Here is a 22412-nt window from a genome sequence, read left to right on the forward strand (position 1 = left end):
GAAACACTGAAACAAAAACTGGATTGTGGAGAATTCAGTAGAGGAAACTGCAGAAGGGGTCTTAACATCATTTTCAGCACTAACATTTATTGCCTGATGTTTTAGATAAGGGTTGACTGAGAATGACTTTTATAGATTTTTTTCAATTCTTGGGTTCTTTGATCCTATGATCATTCTCAAAACCAGGTAGGCTTGGCAAAATCAATCATTCAATCAACAAGTATTTATTGACTACTTACTATGTTTGAGGCACTATATTAAACAGTGACTATAGAAAGACAAAAGTAGTCCTTGTCCTCAAGAGGCTTACATTTAAATGGGGGGGAGAATGTGTACTGTACACCAATAATATGCACAGAATATATACAAGGGAATATGAGGCAATTTTAAAAGGGATTGCATTCATAGCACCTTGGGGTTGGGATGGGAGGGGACCAAGAAATACTGCATGAAGAGTAGCACTTGAATTGAGTGTGAAAAGAAAAAAAGACACTTCCAAGAGATGGAGGTGAGGAGGGAGTGCAGTTGAGGCATTTTGGGCAGTGAATACAAAGACCCAGAGCTAGTACGGGGTGTGTCTCATGGGTGGACAGCCCAAAGACCTATTATCTGGAATGCCCAGGGTGAAGAGGGGATTGTAAGAATAAGATAAGGAATCAGGCTGAAGAAAGGTTTACATATCAAACAGAGCAGTTTACATTTGATTCTTGAAGCTTTAGGGAGCTTTGGGGGGAATGGGTGACATGATCAAAATTGTGCTTTAGGAAAATCAGCAGAAATGGGGAGAAGCTTGAGGCAAGGAGACCAAGAAGGTTATGGTGGTCCTCTGATGAAGAAGTGATGAGGGTTTGAATTAAGGAGGTGACTCGTATGAGTTGAGAGAAGGGGATTTATGTGTGGAATGTTATGGAGGAAGAAACAAGATTTGGCAACGAATTGGATATGTGGGGTAAATGAGAGTAAACGTTTGGAGATAACACCAAGGTTGTAAACCTGAGTGACTTGAAAGATGGCAGGTGCTTTGGAGAGTAATAGGAGGAGGGCTTAAAAGGGGGGTAGAGCAGGGAACGGGGAATACTGAGTTCTGGATCTCGAGTTTGAGATGCCTATGGGGCATCCAGTTTGAAATGTTTGATAGTTGTTGACTTGCGACTTGAGCTCAGGATGTAGACATCTGGGAGTCTTCTGCATAGAAGATAATCGAACCCATGGGAACTGGTGAAATCACCAAGAGAAAGTTTAGGGAGAAAAGAAAGAGACCATTACAATGACTGTTTTACAATGAAACTATATCCACTTCCTAGTGTATAGCCCCAAATAATAGGACTTAACCTGGTTATCATTCAAATCAATTCAACATATATTTATTTAGCACTTACTTTGAAACAAAGGCTCCGTGTTGAGCACTGGGGATAAAAAGATGAAAAACACAGTTTCTGCCTTCAGAAAGCTTACAGACTAATGGGGGGAGGAGAATGCTATAAGAAATTCTGAGGAAAGAGTGACCAATTTTAGCTGCAAGCATGAGGGAAGACTTCATGGAGGAGGTAGTGCCTGAGCTGAGCTTTACAAGGAAGAGAACTTCCAAAGGCTAAGATTAGATAATGAATCTTAGGCATGGGGCCTGCATTGCCAAATGCTCAGGGGTGATGAATGTGATATTTTAGGAATCAGCTTCACCAGGACACAGAGTCATAGAAACTGTGAGGTTGTATTTATAGTATATTTAATATGAGTTGGGTTTTTCTGCCCAAATTAGAGTGTTATCAGTTTTTAAACTCTTGTAACCAAAACCATGTCTGAAATGCTAGACAGTTTCCATAGGAAGGCAACAAAATGATTATTGATTTAGGGGGGGGAAAAGATTTAGGAGAAAAAAATTAAAGGGCCACTCAAGTTGTATCCATACAGGGTTACCATACTGACAATTTGGTCAATTTGATAAATTTGTTTAACTGATGTTTTTGTGTCTTGGCTAGTTATTATTTAACTAGCTCTTTATTGTTCTGTAAACAGTTTTAGTCTTACAGTATTGCATATGAAGGTATAATATTTTAATAGGGAGAAACAATTATATTGTTTCCATTGAGGGCAGAATATCAGAAAATGGATCTAATGTTCAAGAGGTACTTAAATACCTTTACTAAAGTCCTACTTTGATACCTTATTGTGATGTGGAGATGTTCTTAATTGATATAGTTCTTGAAGTTCATGCTAGTGGGATGCAATCTCTGGGGCCCTTATCAAATTGGAAAGGTTTTGATTAAGGCCTGGTAATGAATTATATTACCCAAAGATAACCCAAGGTAAATTCAGAAAGGTTCACGACCAGGATAGTCTCAAAGTAATGAATTTTTTGGCCACAGCAACTCCTGGAAATGATCTATTAAGTAATATAGGAGTTGCTGTCTGCATCAGTAGAAGAAGTACCAACATGAATGAAATGTCAAGAAGCGTATGAAAATTTTTAAAGGTTGTTAATGTGTATCAAGAAAGGTTGTGAAGTTTTCTCTGAAGCAGACTGGGATTTTTCTCAGATAACAGCTATTTAAGCTTTAAAAATTTATTCTTCTAGATGACCTGACTAGACTTGACCTCTCAGGATTCCTAGGATTTTAGGCATTCTGGAGCCTAAGGAGTTTTTATTCTATTTTGTTATCTCCCTATTCTTTCCTCCATAGAAATGATGGGAGAATAGAGAGATTCCATTTATCCCCACTTTATGAACCCAAATATAGTCAGAATACAACTTGAAAAATAACACTTATCCTTCACAGGCAACTCAGATCCAAGCCTATGTTGTATATTTACTCTCTGTCATAGGTATACCTTAGTCTATTTTCCAATTCCCATTTTTGAAAAAATTTTCCAAAACTAATTGGTCATTTAGCTTTTTAAAAAATCTTCTAGGCACTAAAAGAGACATACCCTCTAAATAGTATAATTTTAATTACTTATATGCCTTTGTCAACGCTATTTGAATGAATGAATGAATGAATGAATGATAAAGCACTTATTATATGTTAAATACTTTACAGGTACTGCTCTAAGCACTAAGGGTCCAATACAAATGAAAACAAGTCAGATAGTCCTTTGCCCTTAAGATCTGGTGGGAGAGACATGAGAAGGGTGGCTAGAATACAAGTGGCATGGTTTGGAAATAGCCAGAAAGTGAAATAGAGGTCTGGTTCTAGGCAAGAACAGTTTACCTGGGGCAGCTAGGTGGTGCAGTGGATAAAGCACTGGCCCTGGATTCAGGAGGACCTGAGTTCAAATCTGGCCTCAGACACTTAACACTTACTAGCTGTGATCCTGGACAAGTCATTGCCCCGCAAGAAAACCCTCAAACCATAGTTTACCTAAATTGATCTTTTTAAAACTTTTCAAGGCCTTTCTGCATTGTTTGTAATGCTGAGATATTTCAATATTTAACGTGGTACTTGATGGAGCTGAGAGATCACACAATAGATTAAAATGATCATAGATACATTATCATCACTTAGTACATCTGACTGTCCCACTTTCTAGGTTCATAGGGGGAAATAGAGGTTCATTTAAAACAACTCTTCTACCTCTCTCCCTTTTACTTCTTTTATTAGCTCCATAATTTAGCAACCATAAGCCCTGAGACCTACCCAAATACTTACTGCCTTCATCAATTTACTTCAAACTCACATTTGATTTTAATTTTTTTTTTTTGCGGGGCCATGGGGGTTAAGTGACTTGCCCATGGTCACACAGCTAGCTGCCCCACATTTGATTTAAAAAAAATGTAACTCCATTTCTTTTTCTTCTCCCAAACATATAGATATTATCTATTCTTTCCATTCCCTTCTTTGGATTCTCCAGTTTGGCTAAGTCCAAAGATGGTCAGATTATTTAGTGAATGGTAGGGAAGAGCAGAGTAAACAGTTTTTGTTTTTTAAATCTGTCTAAAGAAAGGAATTTACTTAGTTTAAAGTGTCATTTGTAGAGTTCTCAAGAATATTTTAAGCAGGAGAGGGGTTTACCAAGAAGTAGATCAAGTTTTCACAGCTTGTGCAACTCAAGTAAACTTTTAAAATTTACACCAAATTCAGTTCAACAAAACTTTTTTTTTCCTGTTGATATGAAAACATGTAAGACACAGGTCTTGTTATTAAAAAGTTCATATCCTAATGGGAAGGGCAGAACAACAACACACTAAGACCATGATACAGGGAAGAGGAAAATAAATACAAAAGATTTTGATAAAGTTCTACAACAAAAATAAGGCTGGAGGTCATTTTCACTTGGGGGGAGGTCAGTGAACTTGTAAGGTAAGTTATCAATAGGTAGAGATGTTGATAGGATAGAGTAGAGTAGTATGCATGAATAAAATCATGGAGATAGGAGAGGGCAGAACAAGAATGGCTAATTGAAAGTGGCCCAGTTTACTTGAAACAGAATATGTGAAAGAAGTATTATGAGATAAGCGCAGGGTGGATGAAGCCAGACTGGATAGCCTTGAATGTCAAGACCAGAAGTTTATGTTATTCAATAAGCAATAGTAAATCATGTAAGGCTTTTGAGTAAATGAATTGACACCATAATAGTGGTGTGGTTAGAAGATCAAACTTGGGCAATATTGTCTAAGATGGATCGAAGAGGAGATACAGGAGAGGCTATTATCAAGTGCCTATGTGAGAAGTCATGAGGGCTGTTTTTTTGGTAGTGGAATCAGAGGTGAGAGCCTAGATCCAAGAAGCACTCAATTTTTTTTGGGGGGGGGCAGGGCAATGACGATTAAGTGACTTGCCCAAGGTCACACAGCTAGTAAGTGTCAAGTGTCTGAGGTTACATTTGAACTCGGGTCCTCCTGAATCCAGGGCTGGTGCTTTATCCACTGCGCCACCTAGCTGCCCCAGAAACACTTAATATTAAATTACATAGCACTTTACATTATTTTCCTGTTTGATCTCCACAACAATTCTGCAAGGTAGGTGCTATTATCTTCATTTTACAGATGGGGAAACTGAGGCTCAGAGAAACTGGATTAGAGTCCCAGGGTCACATAACTACTGAATATCTGAAGTGGAATTGGAACCAGTAAATTTAACTTGTTATCCTCCCTCTCACCAGGAAACAGAACAAAGCAACTGATTGGATGTGTGAGCTGAGGGATAGGGAGGACTGAAACTCAACGATGACTGAGCTCACAAGCCTGGGTGACTGGGAGGATGGTGGCACTATTGAAAAAATAAAGTGAGAAGTCATAGGGAAGGGCAGGTTTGGAGAGAACCTAAGTTCAGTTAATAAACATTTTGAGTTTGAAGTGTTGGCCGAACATTCAGATATCTATCAGTCAGTTGGAGATTAATATGGAACTCGAACTCTAGGGAGACGTTGGGCTTGGAGATAGATTTGAGTCATCTGTATAGAGATGATAAGTGGTGGGAGTAGAAGGGGAGTTAGAATCTTGAGGGTATAAACTCCTGTAAAAGATAGGAGAATAAAGAAGTTAGATGAATTAGTGGGTTGGATTGTCATTTGCCTTTTTTTTTTTTTTGGTCCCCAGAATTTAAGTACAGGGTCTGGCATACAAGTAGGTGATTAATAAAGCGGACTGACAGTGTCTAGTAGTCAAGGGAGAAGATATTCTTTTCCCTGAAACCTTAAAGATTTCTGGCTCCTAAGAGTCGGCGTTAATTCTAATGCAAAACTTTTGAAGTTCAGAAGTTGGTTAAATCTTCATTAGAAAATTTCACCAAAGTACACTGAAATTATGGTTAATTTCAGCTCACATGGGATCGTTGTTTTCTACCTCGGCCCCCTTCCTGCATTTTCTTCTTTGGTTTGTAACACAGTCCGAGGGGCGGAGGGCCGCCCAGATTCATTCATTTAACCAACACGTACTCCTAGTCCTTTCTCATCAACCAACCCAATTTTACTATGTTGGGGGTGGGGAGGAAGAAACAGGTGGGTAATCTAGACAGCATCAGTGGGTCGCTGAGAAGGTGCATCTCCCCGTCCCCTTTCACAGTTAAGTCTAGCTCTGGACTGTTCCAATTGCTGCAGCCGAAGTAACGACGAACTAGCCCCGCTGTTGCTGTTGTTGTTGCCGCTGCCGCGACCGCGGCTGCCGCTCCCTCCCTCTTTGCCCGCTCGCAGCCCAACGAAACGTGGGTTCCACGCATGCGCCTTGCGCCTCGCTGCCCCGGGAGTGCCGGCCACCCTCCTACTCCCTCCTCCGTGCGCTTGTCACTTCCTGCCCTCTTCCCATCTCCGTCCGGGGTCAGCCGTCTGCCTCCGAGCTCCCTGTCGTCGGCTTCGGAGCTTCAGCTTTCCCCCCTCCCCCACATCCCCCCCTGGGCTATCCGCACCGCGGCTGCTGCTGCTCGTGTCTTCGTGAAGGGAGAGAGCGCTCGAGGGACAGCGACAGGCTGACTCAATAAAGTTCCCTCAAACAGCCCCCTCAAAAAAAAGGGAAAAAAGAGAAGGCCCAAAGGGAGAGGGGAAACCCCCCGTCCCAATCCCGACCCCTCCCCTTTCCCAGAGGAGAGAGGCGAGTCCCGCAGGTGAAGGGGCGCCGGGCTCCCGCCGCTGCTGTCGCCGGGGGGGCTCCCCGGCTCCCGCCGACTTCAGGCCCGGCCTCCGGAGGGGCGGCGGTCGGGGCGGTTCCCCTGTCAACTGCCGGCGCCCGCGCCCCCGCCCGCCGGCCGGCCCCACTGCGCGGAGGGACGTCGTGAGTCGCCGCCGCCGCCGCTGCTGCCTCCGCTGCTGCTGCTGCCGCCGCCGCCGCCGCCGCCGCCGGCCCGGCCCGCCGAGAGACGGGGTAAGCTGCGCCGGCCGCTTCCGCGTCGGCGGCGGGGATTCTTTGGGAGCGCAGCGCGTTGTGGCGCGGCCCGAGGGAGCGAGCGGGCGGGCGAGGGAGCGAGGCCCCGGCTCCCTCCCGCCTCCCGCCGCCGGGGTCGGCGGGGGGCTGTGCCAGGTGCCGGCCGAAGCCTCTCACGCTAGGCTGGCCCCGCGGCCGCCCGGCCGGCCTGCTTTCCGCCCGCCAGCCCCGGGAGTTGATTAAGTTGGAGCTAGTTGGGTTGGGTTTTAAAATTACTAGTCTCATTTTTGTCGTGACTTGTCGTCTGTCGCCGACTCCACGCCCCCACCCCCATCCCCGGAGCCATGCGCCCGAAGCGGGGGTTGCGGGCAGAGAGGAGACACCTTCTCGTCCTGGCTAAGGCTCCACGCCTGCTTCCCCACCCCGGGCTTCCGTCCCTCCCTTCCTCCCTCGCTCCCTGGCAGGGAAGGGAGGCCCCTTCTGCGCTGCCCCGCGGCGCCAGGGAGAGGAGGGCACGGGAGGGGAGGGGGCTCCTCATCTTTGTAAGGATGGATGGAGCTTGTCTGAAGGGGACGGTGGGGGGAGCGGGAGGTGGAGGCACCGGGAAGTGGACATGTCTGGAAAACGCAGCTGCAGCTCCCCGGGAGGCTAAGGGTGAGTGACTGGGCTTGTGCTTTTTTCAGCAGAAGAGCCGCAATGAGGAGCTTCGAACTGTAGAAGGAAAGTAGGTCGCACCCACTGAAAATGCCTCTAAGGGACAAGTGCTGTCAGACTGACCACCATCATCATGGATGCTGTGAACCAGGTATAGGCCATCCTTTCTTCCCCCGGGGCTGCTTCGACCCTTTTCGTGTGCCTTCTCCGTCCAGACCTTGCCTCCTCTTGCCTTCCCTTCCACCCAAGAAGTTGGCTCCAAAGAGTTGTAATTTGCCTGGTGGAAAATAGCTGTGGAGCTCTAAGATTTGTGCAGAACCTAGAGGTTTCCCCTACTTGGTTCCTTAAAAAAATATCCTCCAAGTGCCACATTAAATCATTTCCACAAGATCAGTCACTCAGTCCTTTTTCCTTTTCTTTCGAAGACAGCTTGAATAATTCCCCAATGCCCTTGTGAATGTTAAACTGAAACTGCATTTACCTTTTTGCAGATTGTTGCTTTTAGGCTTCTTAAAAATCAAAAGAATGTGATGTTAATGTGAAAGGGGAATAGAATAGAGTCCTAGTTTCCTATAAGTTAATGCTTTAAAAAAATGGAGCTCTGGATTGATTAGGCTAATCCCAGGTTCTGTTAAATACAATTATTTTGTTTAAGAAACTCTTTTTTATGTAAATTAAAAAAATCTATCTTTTGTATACATTTAGGATGCTAGTGTATGTTCATCTGACAGAAGTTGGCTTTTTGATTTAACTTAGGAACTGGGAGATTCAGTGCTTTTAGCAACCCAGTGATGCCCTTTAGCTACATTTTCACTTTTAAAAGGTGATATCTAAATTTGTTTGACAGATGTTTCTACTTACATTAGAACAATGATGTGAAATTTAATTTATTTATAGACATTTATATGTACAGCTTAAAATAGAATCATTGAATAAACATTTTTACTTTTTCAAATTAAAGGCTTTTCTTCCCTCATTATTGGTAGTTGTGCACGAATGCAAAGAAATGTACATACTCTTTGACGATAAGTATTTTTCCCTTAAAAGTTATTAATAAAAAATGTTGACAAATTCTTTTCAGTTTTTCAGTAATTCAGTGTACCCAGTACTTTTTGTTTGCTGAACCAATTTAGGCCTTTAGATTTGGAGCATGGGGGTGGGGATGAGGGGACACGATAATGTTTTAACTACTTGAATGCACCAGGTTTCTTTACAATGTTGTTCACTTAAGTAGAATTTTTTTTTCTTAATGGAATAAATGGTGATGGGAAAGATTTTCCTGTTTTGGGGGAGCTGTGTGGTCAGCTTCTGCTCATGGTAATGAGAACTGGATTTCTTTTTTGTTTCTGTCACTTTACAACTACCAATACTTAGTCTTTTGCCAAAGGACAGCTAATTCTAGAATGGGAAAGCAATGATTTAACAGCTTTATTAAGGGTCTTCTAAGGTTAAAGCATTGTAATCTATAACCTAGTATCCTAAAACATCCTCAAGTTCCATTCATATACATTGTGTGAATTAGAAATCATAGAATCTCAGAGTTGGAAGGCTCTTCAGAGTCTAGTCCACCCTGTACCAGAACAAGTGTTTCTTCTCCAGCATACTGACCAGTGGTCATCCAACCTTTGCTGCCATACCTGTAGTGATGGAGAAGCCACTTTCTATCCCACTAGAGAAGGCAGTCCATCCCACTTTTGCATAACTCTGATCTTTAGGAATTATTTTCCTTGCGTGAAAATTTACATTGTTTGCAACTCCATACAGTGCTTCTAGTTCTGTTCAGTGGGACTAAGCAGTACAAGTCTAATCCTTTTTTTTTTTTTTTGTGAGGCAGTTGGGGTTAAATGACTTGCCCAGAGTCACACAGCCAGTAAGTGTCAAGTATCTGAGGCTGGATTTGAAGTCAGGTCCTCCTGAATCCAAGACCTATGCTTTATCTACTGTGCCACCTAGCTGCCCTTTACAAATCTAATCCTGATCCCTATTGCAAATAACAGCCTTTTAAATAGTTGAAAACATTTACATGTTAGCTCAAGACCAAACACCCCCAGTTCTTTCACCCAATCTTCCTACAGTGCGGTCTTGAGGTATTTTACCATCTTCTTCAGTTTATCAATATTCTTTCTAAAATGTGGCACCTAGACCCGAACACAGTTGTCCAGTGTGTGAGTATAGTAGGACTAATGGAGCCCTGCATGTTGTGCCTCTTATAATACAACCAATAAGATTGTTGACTTCCATATCAACTGTTGACTCATATTGAGGTTATATAGTTCATTAAAACCCCCCACACTTTTTTCAGATGAACTGCTGTTTACCCTTCCCCATCTTGTACCTATGAAGTCAATTTTCCGAATCCTATTGTAATACTTTACATTTAATTGCTTTTAAATTTTATTAGATTTGGCCCATTCTTCTAGCTTGTCAAGATATTTTTGAATCTGACGGTTGTATGTTGTGTTAGCCATCCTCTCCTTTGTTTCAGTAAAAATTTTGAAAAGCTATGCCTTTAGCCATGTCATTGTTAAAAATGTTAAATAACACAAGGCCTAGCAAAGATTCCTGGGATCCTCCATGACAGATCTACTGCCAAGTTGACATCAACTTGAGTCCAGCCAACCAACTTAAGAACTCATGTAATTGTAACTAGTCCACATCTCTCCATCTTAACCATAAGAGTAGCGTCAAATGCTTTGCTAAAATTCAGGTAAATGGAATCTACAGTATTCTTCTGATCCACCATCTATTAAAGAAAGGAAATAGTATTAGTCTGGCATGACCTTTTCTTGGGAAAGCTTTTGGTGATCACTACTTCCTTTTCTTGTTGTTCTCTTATTTCTTTAGTAATATGTTAGAATTTTGCTAGGATTCCAAGTTAAGGTCACTGGCCTTTAGTTTGTAGACTCCATTCTTTTTCTATTTTTGAAAGTTGGGATAGTATTTCCTCTTATCTCATCCTGTAGGTGCTTTTCTTGTCCTCCATGATCTTTCATTATCTCAACAATCACACCTGCCAGTTCTTTTAGAGGATGAAGGTCCTGAGGATGTAGTTCATTCCAAGAAAAATTTACTGTATGAAAAATATCAGAATGAAATTTGGCAATTTTCGAAATAGATAATACCTACACAGTCTTGTGAGCCTGTCTTCCAGTTTGTGTTTGAAGACCATTCAAGTCATTTCTGTAAATTGAAACAGTTTTTAAAGTTGAAAATATGTTTTGCACGGTTACCTTAATTGCAATGTTCTCTCTTTTTTTTTGGTGAGGCAATTGGGGTTAAGTGACTTGTCCAGGATCACACAGCTAGTGTTAAGTGTCTGAGGCTGGATTCGAACTCAGGTACTCCTGAATCCAGGGCCAGTGCTCTATCCACTGTGCCATCTAGCTGCCCCTATTGCAATGTTCTAATTAAAGTTTTTCATAAACTTGAGGATTTTTATGACAGTATACCAAAATTACCTTTTAATATTTTAACATGAACCAAAACTTTATCTTTAAAAATTCAAGAAATCATTAGAAAAATTGCAGTAAATTTAAAAAAACTAACATAGAAGCTTTCTATGATACTACCTTTCAGTACTTTTCAGGCTAGATATTGTTCTTGTTGCCTTATTTTGTTAAAATCCTGAGCTTTTTTTATGTGAGGAAATTATTTTATGTTAGTTAAACAGAAGAGTGGGTATGCATTGATTAATTGTAATCCATTGGTTATTATATTAGGGGAAGGTATTTTCTGTAAGAATGATTAAAAAGTTTCCCAAAGTTGAGAAGAATGTATTTTGATAGTAGTTTTTAGAAGAGGTCTTGAGAGAATTGAGGGTTGAAACATTCTGATTGTATACTTTCAAAAGGTTGTTCTCTAGGGATTAGGAAGTGCCCTAGTTGGATTTATAGACCATGAATGAAGCCATGGATGAGGACTGTGTATTCCTAGGCAGGTGTTTGGGCTAGGTTAAAAAGTCTTAAGAGTGAAGAGGGTTGTTTGAGATATACAAAACTTCATTGTGACATGTTGGTGTCCTTGGATTTCTGAAGACTGTGCCACCAGAGAGCTTTGTCTGACAGGTTTTACTAATCTCAAAAGGCTTTCAATATATAGGCATAGCGTCTGAATATCATTCTAAGTTCAGAGGTCGTTAATAGGTTGGCTACCATATGATTCTTTTTGTTGGCCATAGCAACTCATGAAACTATCTTTTGTGTGCAGAGGATATTAGAGGATAGTGTATATGTAAAGATTAAATCATGGCTCTTTTGAAGTTTTTAAGTAGAGTATGATTGTGTTTTGAAGAACAAGGATCTTTAGGGTTCTTGATTTGAGAGGGAAGAAAATAGCCCTGCAGATGAAACTTGTTCTAGTGTGCCTCTGTGCTTGGAAGAATGTAACCTCTGGGCTATGAGTGAAGATATTTCATTATGAAACTGGAATTTTTGGTGGGAGAAAGTGGCTGTCTTTGACCTAGGTGAACAGATAATTTGAGTATGTTTGTTGCTTATCGTGGTACAGATACAAAGGTGTTTAAGAGAGGAGCTAGATAAGTAGTATCAAGTAAATAAACTTTTCTAGGTTTGGGAGTGGCAGTAAATATTATTATGAACTTGATTATGTTTTCAGGTGAGGAAGAAACTTTTTTCTTTTCTAGTGAGGACTCCACAGACTGTCTTCCATGTATAGTTTCCATGAATGACAGAGCTAACCCAGGAATCTTTGGTCAAATTTTATCTTAGTGTGAATATGCCATGCTTTGAAATTGTAAGAAATATGGAAAATTCCTGAGGTGAGAAGCACTTCAGGATTGAGATAGTACATAAGAAGATGTTTCTGGGTTTGATTATCTTGTTGTCCTGTGGTAGTAGAATTTATTATTACTAAGGAATTACTAAAGATTTCAGCAATATGGCTCCTAGATCGAATTGTGCATCCTGAGGAAGGCTACCAAGGTGTGGACATCTCCCTTCCCTTATCTTCTGTTCTTTACTAGAATTATTCTCATAGCTTTAGATGCTCTTCTAGAACTGTTTTCATCTATAGACACTTCCTTGGAACATGCCCAGTTCTTTAGAATTATAGGGACATTTTTCTTTTATTTTTTTATACTTCTTTCTATGAGTACAACTTTCAACTGCCTCATCCTTTTTAAAGACATTTTTAAAATTTAAAAATTTTTTTATTTTGGTGAGGCAATTGGGGTTAAGTGAATTGCCCAGGGTCACACAGCTAGTAAGTAAGTGTCTGAGGACAGATTTGAACTCAGGTCCTCCTTAATCCAGGGCTGGTGCTCTATCCACTGTGCCACCTAGCTGCCCCTACTGCCTCTTATTAACATGGCAAAAAAAAATAGATTGTCAATCTATTGCTTTATATGATGTCTCTTCCTAACATGAAAAAGATTTTCTGACTTTTGGTACTTGTCATATATAGTAGCAAAGATAAATTAATGCCAAGAGTTTGGAGAACTTGTATTATTTTTCTGGTTTTTATTTTATTTTAGACATGTTTGTTAAAGCTGGGACATTTTTACTTCATTAAGAGAAGTGAATTGATTCTACGTTGCCCTGTCTGGTTTATCTTTCCTTTGATTACCAAGAGTATTTTTTTATTCACATTAATTCCAGAAAGTGGAGTTCATCCCGCAGTCAGAAATGAAATCAGTTCTCTTAATCCAGAAGCTTAAAACTTTGTAAGCTCAGGTTCTCTGACAGTGGGTGTACCTCCTCACTGAAGCAGTCCTGTCCTGGTTAGCTTTGCAAACTAATTGGTAGTACCTTGTGGTGGCACTTAGAGGTTGGGGCATGATGGGAAATTAAAAAAATGGGATTGATACTCATTAGGTGTTTTTTTTGGTCAACTGTAGTTCATTTTCCACTATGTAAGTGGTTTTAGAAGTACAAGCAACATCTCTCTCTGGCTGAAGCTTTAGAATTGTGGTTCACATAGTGTCAAAAGAAAGCTATACCAAGTAAACCTGAGAGCCAGTGATTCTAGGCTCATGAGGTATGGTGTATTTAAATTAAGCATAGTTACTCCCATTCTTTTTCAGGAGAAATGTAGGGAATTTTTGATAAGATTCCCCAGGCATAAAAGTCAAAAGTAGATTTTTGTTTTTGAACTTACTTCCTACTCCAAGTATCATTTCCATTAAGAAAAGTACTTAGGCATGTGTTGATTTTTGCCTCATAAAAGCATACTGTAAATAATATGCATTATAATAATTTGTGTTGCAATTGTATACTTAAATTCGTTTGGAACCTAAAACATTGTTATATTTCATATATGAATGATATTAATTTCTTTATGGGGATGGGGTGGGGATTGATATCTTTTATACAGTGTATATTCTGGAACCTGGAGATCCTCCTTTGTTACAGCAACCACTGCAGACTTCCAAATCTGGCATTCAACAAATTATTGAATGCTTTCGATCAGGTATGAATATTTGCTTTGTTTTAAGATATGTTTCTTGACATTTATGTAGGGGGAGGCAGAAAAAAATCTGGAACTTAGAAACAGGTGACTTAAAGTCAAAATTTATATTTTTCTTTATAGGATACCTTTTTCATTTTCATAGATGCTTTTCAAAGGTTGATAAAATTTAAGGTGACTTCTAGAAATTAGCTTTTCTTCATTTCTGCTTATATTTAGAAAAGCGTAATAGAAAATCCTTTAGTTGAAGATGATTGTTTGGTATCTTAGATGGCACATTCTAGCTTTCAGTGTAGATGTTACTGACATGTGTGAATGTGTATGCCTGAAAAACTGGATTGGCACTTAGTATTAATTGGGACTATATAATTGAAAAATCTTGTCATCATTGAAAAGAATTTTCAATCTTAAAGACTCTCCATTTTTATAAATTTATAAAAGTTTCAAGGAAAAAAGCAGTTTATCTGAAGTTGTTCATTTTGCATTGGTGATACTCTTTGTGCATGCTCATTTATAACTTTTTTCCCTTAGACTTTTTATCTTGAGTCTCTAGATCATTCAGCAAGTATTTATTAAGTTCCTACTATGTACCAGGCACTGAGATATAAAGATGAAAATGAAACACCCTATATCAAGTATTTTACATTTCTTTTGGGGGAGATAACTTGTACACATGTAAGTTTATACAAAAGAAATAGGTAATTTGGGGGGGGGCAGGCATGAGCAGCTGGGGTGGGGGGAATCAGGAAAACCTTAAGCTTTTACAGGAAGATTGGCAGTTCTTCTTCTTCTTCTTTTTTTTATTTTTAGTGAGGCAATTGGGGCTAAGTGACTTGTCCAGGGTCACACAGCTAGTAAGTGTTAAGTGTCTGAGGCCGGATTTGAACTCAGGGACTCCTGACTCCAGGGCCGGTGCTCTATCCACTGTGCCAGATTGTCAGTTCTTAAGCCCAAGCATTTAGGAGTCAAATATAGTGTTTTGTATTTTGTATCTGCTAGGTTCCTGTTACCTTATAGATATAACCTATATTACATTCTCTACCTTACATGGACTATGCTCAGTGTTAATGATATGTGGGTCAAACCTGGTTAAACACATAATGTTAAAATGGAAGTCTCTAAATATTAAGTCTTTGAACATTGGTCCGTTTATTTAGAATGATACACAAGAAGTATCTACTGTAACAGAAGATGTCCAGATTTTATAATAGGATTTTCTTTCAGCTACCTGAAATATGAAACATGTAATCCGTTCTTTAACTTGTTACGCTATGAAAATAAGGCAAGGGATAATGAGACTTCTTCATCTATAAGTTTCTTAACCATTGTCTTCATCTATAATTTTCTTAACTATTTTTCATCTCAATTCTAAATGAATAATTAAGGTCATTTTATACTGTGTTCTTTGTATCATTTGTTCAAATGGTGTAGAATAGATTTTTAAAGTTAATTCATACTTGAAATCCTATTTTAGATACCTTTACTAAGAACCTTTAGTAAAAGCAGCATTTTTTTCCATCTTGAAACAATAATTTCAGCTTGAGAAAATTGCTGTCTTCTTGGTATACTTTTTTTTTTTTTTGGCGGGGCTGTGGGGGTTAAGTGACTTGCCCAGGGTCACACAACTTGTAAGTGTCAAGTTCTGAGGCCGGATTTGAACTCAGATACTCCTGAATCCAGGTCCAGTGCTTTATCCACTGCGCCACCTAGCTGCCCCCCTTCTTGGTATACTCTTTATGTAAGTGCATCTTTATATTTATATACACACCTGTCTTTTAAGTGTTGGGCAAACCAGGGACTATCTAAAGCTGACAAACTGATAATCTACACAAGTCCCTTACATACCTTTGGAATTCATGAGTTAACCCTCCCCCATTATCATTATTGTTAATTTTGTATTGTTTTATTTAGGCCAGTATTGAATGCTGGATACTGTAATTTGCATCCCCTTAGCACATATCAGCTGACATTAGAAGGTTCAGAATTAGGTTGTGTGATACAGAAAAGTGAATTTAGGTTTCAAAGAATCTATCAGTTAATTTATAGTTTAATTCACAAATAAGAATAACTGCTCACACTTTCATAGTGTTTTAACGTTTGCAAAGTGCTTTTTTTTCACTATAACACTATGGGACAGGTAGTGCAAGATCTATTATTTTGTTTTGTTTTGTTTTTGAGGGTGCAAGATCTATTATTATCTCCATTTTACAGATGAGCATACTGAGGCTTTGAGAAGATGTGACTTGCCTATAGTCACAGTGTAAATTTTTGAGGTAATTTCAAATCCAAGTCTTTCAACTCCCAAGTTAGCACTTTTTTAATACTCTGTCATCTCTCACTGAGGACTGAAATTGTCTAGAACTGTAAGGCACAATGTGTTATATTTTTTTCTTTTGCTTTTCTTAAGTAGTTCAATAATCTTTGGAGGTTTGCCTTTTTTAAAAAAATTATTTATTTATTTATTTATTTTAGTGAGGCAATTGGGGTTGAGTGACTTGCCCAGGGTCACACAGCTAGTAAGTGTTAAGTGTCTGAGGCTGGATTTGAATTCAGGTACTCCCGACTCCAAGGCCAGTGCTCTATCCACTGCGCTACCTAGCTGCCCCGGAGTTTTGCCTTTTAACAACAGTTTAGTTTGCATATATTTTAATATAAACATTTTTTTGTCAACAGATCTGTGAAGTAGAGAAATTTAAAAATAGGTTCTTTATAATCTTGATTTTGAGGGATTATGTTTCCTGATGTTTTTTACATGGTTTTATATAGTTATGTATCTGTTTGTATGGGAGCATGGGAGAAAAAATCCAGTTTAAGTTTGAGTATTCCCAAGGGCATAGCTAGAAATTTTGGCATCAAAAGTGAACATTACTGAAGATTGCTTTTGATCCCCATAACTGGCAGCATGACTTCCCTTTTGTCTGTCTTTAGTACCTTTTCCTAGATGCCATAACTCTTTTTTATTTTTGCCTTGGAGGATTTTGTTTCTTCTTTATTAGTTTACTTTGCTTGAAGAAGAATCTTCACCCTACCCCTTGTCTTAGTGCCCTAATATTTATTATAAGTCATCTTTTCACTTCCTTTCCTACATCCCTTGCCAAATCCAGGTCTCTATCTCAGGTGCCTTTCTCTTATGAGGCTCTATCCTATACACTTGGGTCTCTTCAACCTTCTCTAAAGGAATGACCTCGTGGTATTATGTTCCTTAAATAAAGTGGAAGATGGCTATTTGTTCTAGCCCAAGGATTCTTAACCTTTTTTGTGTCATGGATCGCTTTGGTAATCTGATGAAAGCTTATGGACCTCTTCTGGAATAATGTTTTTAAATGCATAAAATTAAATGTATAGGATTACAAAAGAAAATGTTAAAAAGGAATTTCCCAGATTAAAAATTCTTGTGCTAGCCAGGGCCCTGGTGCCCCCATCTTCCTTTTTTTTTTTCTTTTTTTGCAAGGCAATGAGGGGTTAAGTGACTTGCCCAGGGTCATACAGCTAGTGTCAAGTGTCTGAAGCCAGATTTGAACTCAGGTCCTCCTGAATCCAGGGCCAGTGCTTTATCCACTGCGCCACCTAGCTGCTCTCCCCACCCCCCAACCTTTCTATACCCGCTATTTTCATTCTCTTTGGGTAGTAGCTAACTTGCAGGACCTTACCTTGGACACCACACTTTCCGTTTCTGTCAAGTTAGCATCTTTTGTCTTGAATCTTATTTCTTTGTACCCGTCCATGCTGGCTAGGCTAGGAATATTCTGGCATTGGTACCTCTTCTTGTTTGAGGTAGAATTGACTTAATTTCAAGATTTCCCAGTCTCTTGAGTTTTGTTTTTGTTATTTTAACTTCTTGCCTAGTTTTGACAGTTTTATCTCAACTTTTGGCTTCTAATTTGCCTGCTTTCCCTTTCAATATTTCACACTTTCTTATTATTTTACTATTATTATTTATATCTTATTTCTTATTATTACACCTCCATTGTTTAGGTACTTTCAGACTAATTATTACCTGACTGGCTTTTGACTCACTGTTCTGTCTTGAGTACTGGCTTCTGCCTACTCTCCGATGCCTGACTACTGGTGTCTGACAACTGGTTCACTGTTTCATCTGACTCTCTGTCTTGTACTCCTCCCACCATTTGTGCTCTTTTGAAAGTGATGCTGAACAGAGGTGGAGAAAATCACTGTCCTGACTGGGATTGGGTCCACTATAAATTTATGTTACATAAATATCAACTGGGCCCTCACAGCTACTGGGCAAACCTAAATATACCTTTCTTAAAAACTCACTCACTTTCCACAGAGATTCTTTCAAACCTTTTCATTCTTCTTCAAATCTCCCATTATTCCTCCTCTTCCCCAGTCTCTCAGCTGAGGTTCTTGCCTCTTATTTTACAGAAAAAATGGAGGCCATTTGCTGTGAACTCCCTTCTATCCCACTCACATACCTTCTGACATTCTCTCCTCTTTCAGTCCTGTCTCATGATGAAGTGGTCTTATTTCTTACCAAGGCTAACCCCTCTACTTGTTCAAGTGATCCTATTCCATCTCCTCTTTTCTAACAAATTGTCTCCTCTGTTATCCTCACTCTCACTTATTTTCAGTCTCTTCCTATCTACTGACTTACTTCCTACTGTCTACAAACATGCCTATGTCTTCCCTCTCCTGAAAAAACTCTCTCATGACCCTTCTACCCGGGCTAACTATTGTCCTATATCCCTTTTGCCTTTTATAGCTAAACTCCTTGAAAAGGCTGTCAACAATAAGTGCTCCATCCTCTCTATTCTCACTCTCTGAACCCCTTAAAGTCTGATTTCTGACCTTTTTATTCCATTGAAACTGCTCTCTCCAAAGTTACTAATGATCTCTTAGTTGCCGTATCCAGTGACATTTACTTAGTCCTCATTCTCTTGGATTTCTATTAAAGTTTTCAGGACACCGTTCTCTCCTGATTCTTCTCCTATCTGACCATTCTGTCTCCTTTACTGGATTCCCCTACATATCACATCCTCTAACTGCAGTTGTCCCTCAGGGTTCTGTCCTGGGCTGCCTTCTCTTTTTTCCACATATAACTACACTTAGTGATCTCATCAGCTTCCATGGATTTAGTTATCATATCTATGCTGATGTTTTTCAGATCTACCTATTCTTCCCCAATCTCTCTGCTGACCTCCAATCTTGCATCTCCAGATGTCTTTCAGACGTCTCAATCTGGATGTCTAGTAGACATTTTAAACTCAATATGTCCAAAATGGAACTCATTCTAACCTTCCCTCCCCCCCCCCCCAGCACTGGTCTGCAAACTTGGATTCTTCTCTGTCTCTTACCATATCTAGTTTGTTGCCAAGGCCTGTCCATTTCACCTTTGCTGTATCTCTCATATTTCCCCCTTTCTCCTTTGACACTGCCACCACCCTGGTGAAAGCCCTTAAAGCCTTGAACCTGGGTTATTATAATAGCCTGATGGTGGGTCAGCCTACCTCAAGTCTCTCTCCACTCCAATCCATTCTCTATTCAGTGGTTTTCCTGAAGCACAGGTCTGTGCATGTGAAACCCTTGCTCAGTAAGTTCTAGTGGCTTCCTCTTGTGTACAGGAGAAAATACAAAGTGTTCTGTTTGACATTCAAAGCTCTCCATAACTCAGTTCCCTTCTTACCTTTTCAGTCTTCTTATACTGTACTCTCTCCCACACTCACTTCAGTATAGTAACACTGGCCTCCTGGCTGTTTTCCAAAAAGACACTCTATCTCTATCTCTGCCTGTCCCTCATATGTGAAATGCTCTTAACTCCTCTGCTCCAACTCTGTTGCTTCCTTTGAGTTCCAACTTAAAATGTTGCTTTCTACAGGGAGCCTTCCTGCAAGTCCTCTTAAATCCAGTCCCTTCCCTCATTAATTATTTTTTTATTTATTCGGTAGATTTCTTGTTTTGGTTTGTATGTTGTTTCCCTCATTAGGTCATAAGCTCTTTGAGGGCAGAGACTGCCCTTTGCCTCTTTTTTATCTCCCCAGTGCTTAACATGGTGCCTAGCACATAGTAGGCTCTTAATAAATATTGCTTGATTGAATTCCAGGCATTCTGATATCAAACCTTTATGTCCCACATTGCACTTCATTTGAAAAAAGTTGGTTAATTACTTGCTTTTGTCAGTTTAAGGCTTTCTACAGTCTGATTTGAACTTTTTCATAGTCATCTTACACTATTCCTCTTCGTACAGAGTTCTAGCAAAACAGACTTTTTCATCCTCAAACCATTCTCCATCCCCCACTCTTGTCTTACCTTCTGCAGTTTCCTTCTTTTGCTTATGCTGTTCTTTATGCTTGTAGTTGACTGACTCCCTCATCTTTTGAAATCATTTCATTCACAGCCCTGATTTAGGTGCTACCTCTTCCATGGTAACTTTACTGGCTCACCTATTCCTATCTCTAAGTGAAAATGATCTTTCTCTCCTCAAATTTCTACTGTGGCACTTTACCTATCAATCAGTCAAAAAAAATCAACATTCATTAAATACCACTTATGTCAGGCAGGCACTGTGTTAGATGCTGGGGATAGCATGAAAAAATGAAGTAGTCCCTCCCCATAAAGAGCTTACATTTTATTGGGAGAGATAATGTGGAATGGGGGAGAGTGAGAGGGCAAGGATAACACTGAAGTTGTGAACCTGGTAGACTAAAAGGATGGTAGTGCTCTTTATAGAAATTGGAAAGTTCAGAAGAACGGTAGGTTTGGGGAAAGTTTATGAGTTCTGTTTTGGACATGTTGAGTTTGAGACATCTGTGAGACTACGTGAGATATATAGACTTGTACATTGTACTTAAGGTATTTGTACTTCTGTGGTATTTATTTATGTATGTCTTTCCCATATTAGGTTGTGAGGTCCTTGCAAGAAAGGTCTGTACTATAGTTATCACAGTGCCCTGTACATAGTAGGTACTTGTTATGTGTTAGTTTAATTCAGTTGAGTTTTTGAATTAAAAGTTGTGTCTATTTTGCCTTATGTTCAGCATGTATAATTTTTAGCATTAAAATGTCACCATTAATTCATTAGTTAGATATTTAATTAAGGGACCCTTTCACATCTCCTGTGGTTATATGTTCAACTTTTGGTGCAGGAATGACATATGCATGATTATAGCACTTAAAATAACTTAGATTCCATCAAAGAGCTCTAGATATCTAAAAGTTAAAATATCTAAAAAAGATTCTCCTTTACATGTACATGTACATTTTCCTTTCCATATACATGTATAACCCATATTTGATTGCTTACCGACTCAGGGCGGGGGGAGGGAAGGGAAGGAAGGAGAGATAAAATTTGGAACTCAAAACTATAAATAAAAATGTTACTTATTTTAAAAAAGGAAGTAGGCATATAATATCAAAATCCAGAAATCATGATGTGTCAAGAGTTTTGTTTAGTTTCCTGTGAAGCCTTTTGATTTTACTAGGAGGGTATCCCCAAGTCCAGGAAAGACATTTTTTTGTATGTAAGTCCTCCAACTCTAGATCCATTGTGATCTCTGGAGTTGGATGTGATATGCTTATTAACTGCTTTGTAGTCTATAAGCCAGTTGGGTTTTTTGGGGGGAAATTTAAGGTACCAACATTTCAAGTCTTCTTACTGTTTTTTTCTACTAAACCATCTTGTTTTTTCCCCTCAGTCCCTGAAATGATTAGGAGTTGATTATTATATGAAATTAATATCATCCCTTTTAATTTTTGAAAATTACATAAAGTCCTCCCCTCACTAATGTCCTATTCAATTGCCTCATGAGTTGGAGGTGACCTTGGTTTCTCAAAGGTTAAATGGATTCTGGATACTAAGAGTCTGTCATGACTAGTGTTTCATCTTAGACTCTAGTAGAGGCAGTGTAATATGGTGGAGATAGCACTGAATTTGGATTCAAAGGTCCTGGCCTTATTCTTGACTGCTGTTGACTTATGTATCCTTGGGTAAGTCACAACCTTTCTGGGCCTTGTTCAAAAGCTTTAAAGTGAGGGTCTTGGATTAGATGATCTTTAAACTGTAGGTTGTCAAGCTGGAAGACAGCTTCCAAATAGAAGATCCTGTGGTCCTGCTTTTCAAACATTCTTACTGGAATTTGCAGGTCATTTCTCTCAGTTGTGATTATCAGTTATACCCTGAAAAAAAGCCTGAAATGCCAGATAACACCACTGAGTTAGGACAGCTGTTGGGATTATTATTATTTTTTTTTAAAGCTGCTACCATAGTTGCTGCAGCTCAGCTTTGGGCTCTGCACCCAGCATGTGCTTAAGGTGTGGTGGAAGGGAGTTGTTGAAAGGCCTTAGAGGCAGTTGTGGTCAGATGTGCCTAGCTCTTACTTTGAGTATTTTCAGAGGACCCTTAATAACTCTAATTTGACTCTTGACTTGTGGTTGAGAACCATTTCTTTATAGTAATATGAGCTGACTTTTTCCCTACCCTTTTGTTGAGTTTTTCACCTTTCAAAGGGAAAAAATAAAATCTAGCTCCAAAAACAGCCCAGGAATCAATCCAAAACCATTTTTTTTTAGGGTTGATTCCTAGGCT

At 39.5% G+C, this 22412-nt stretch overlaps 1 protein-coding gene across 7 annotated transcripts in view; it reads left to right on the forward strand.

Annotated features, from left to right (window-relative positions):
- Positions 1 to 22412, forward strand: part of ZNF800 (zinc finger protein 800) — a 170272-nt gene that overhangs the window by 129498 nt on the left and 18362 nt on the right. For 2 of the 7 annotated variants that reach the window (XM_043966856.1, XM_043966862.1), the window contains exons 1-3: positions 6733 to 6793; positions 7477 to 7598; positions 13778 to 13873. In XM_043966856.1, the coding sequence (XP_043822791.1) occupies positions 7538 to 7598; positions 13778 to 13873 (157 nt within the window). In that variant the 5' untranslated portion in view covers positions 6733 to 6793; positions 7477 to 7537. Of the gene's footprint in view, positions 1 to 6669; positions 6794 to 6829; positions 6950 to 7059; positions 7336 to 7476; positions 7599 to 13777; positions 13874 to 22412 lie in introns of those variants that run through there. The other 5 variants (XM_043966857.1, XM_043966859.1, XM_043966858.1 and 2 more) reach the window with 5 other exon arrangements.

The sequence above is a fragment of the Dromiciops gliroides genome, chromosome 5 (genome assembly GCF_019393635.1).
Source record: "Dromiciops gliroides isolate mDroGli1 chromosome 5, mDroGli1.pri, whole genome shotgun sequence".
Lineage (NCBI taxonomy): Eukaryota > Metazoa > Chordata > Mammalia > Microbiotheria > Microbiotheriidae > Dromiciops > Dromiciops gliroides.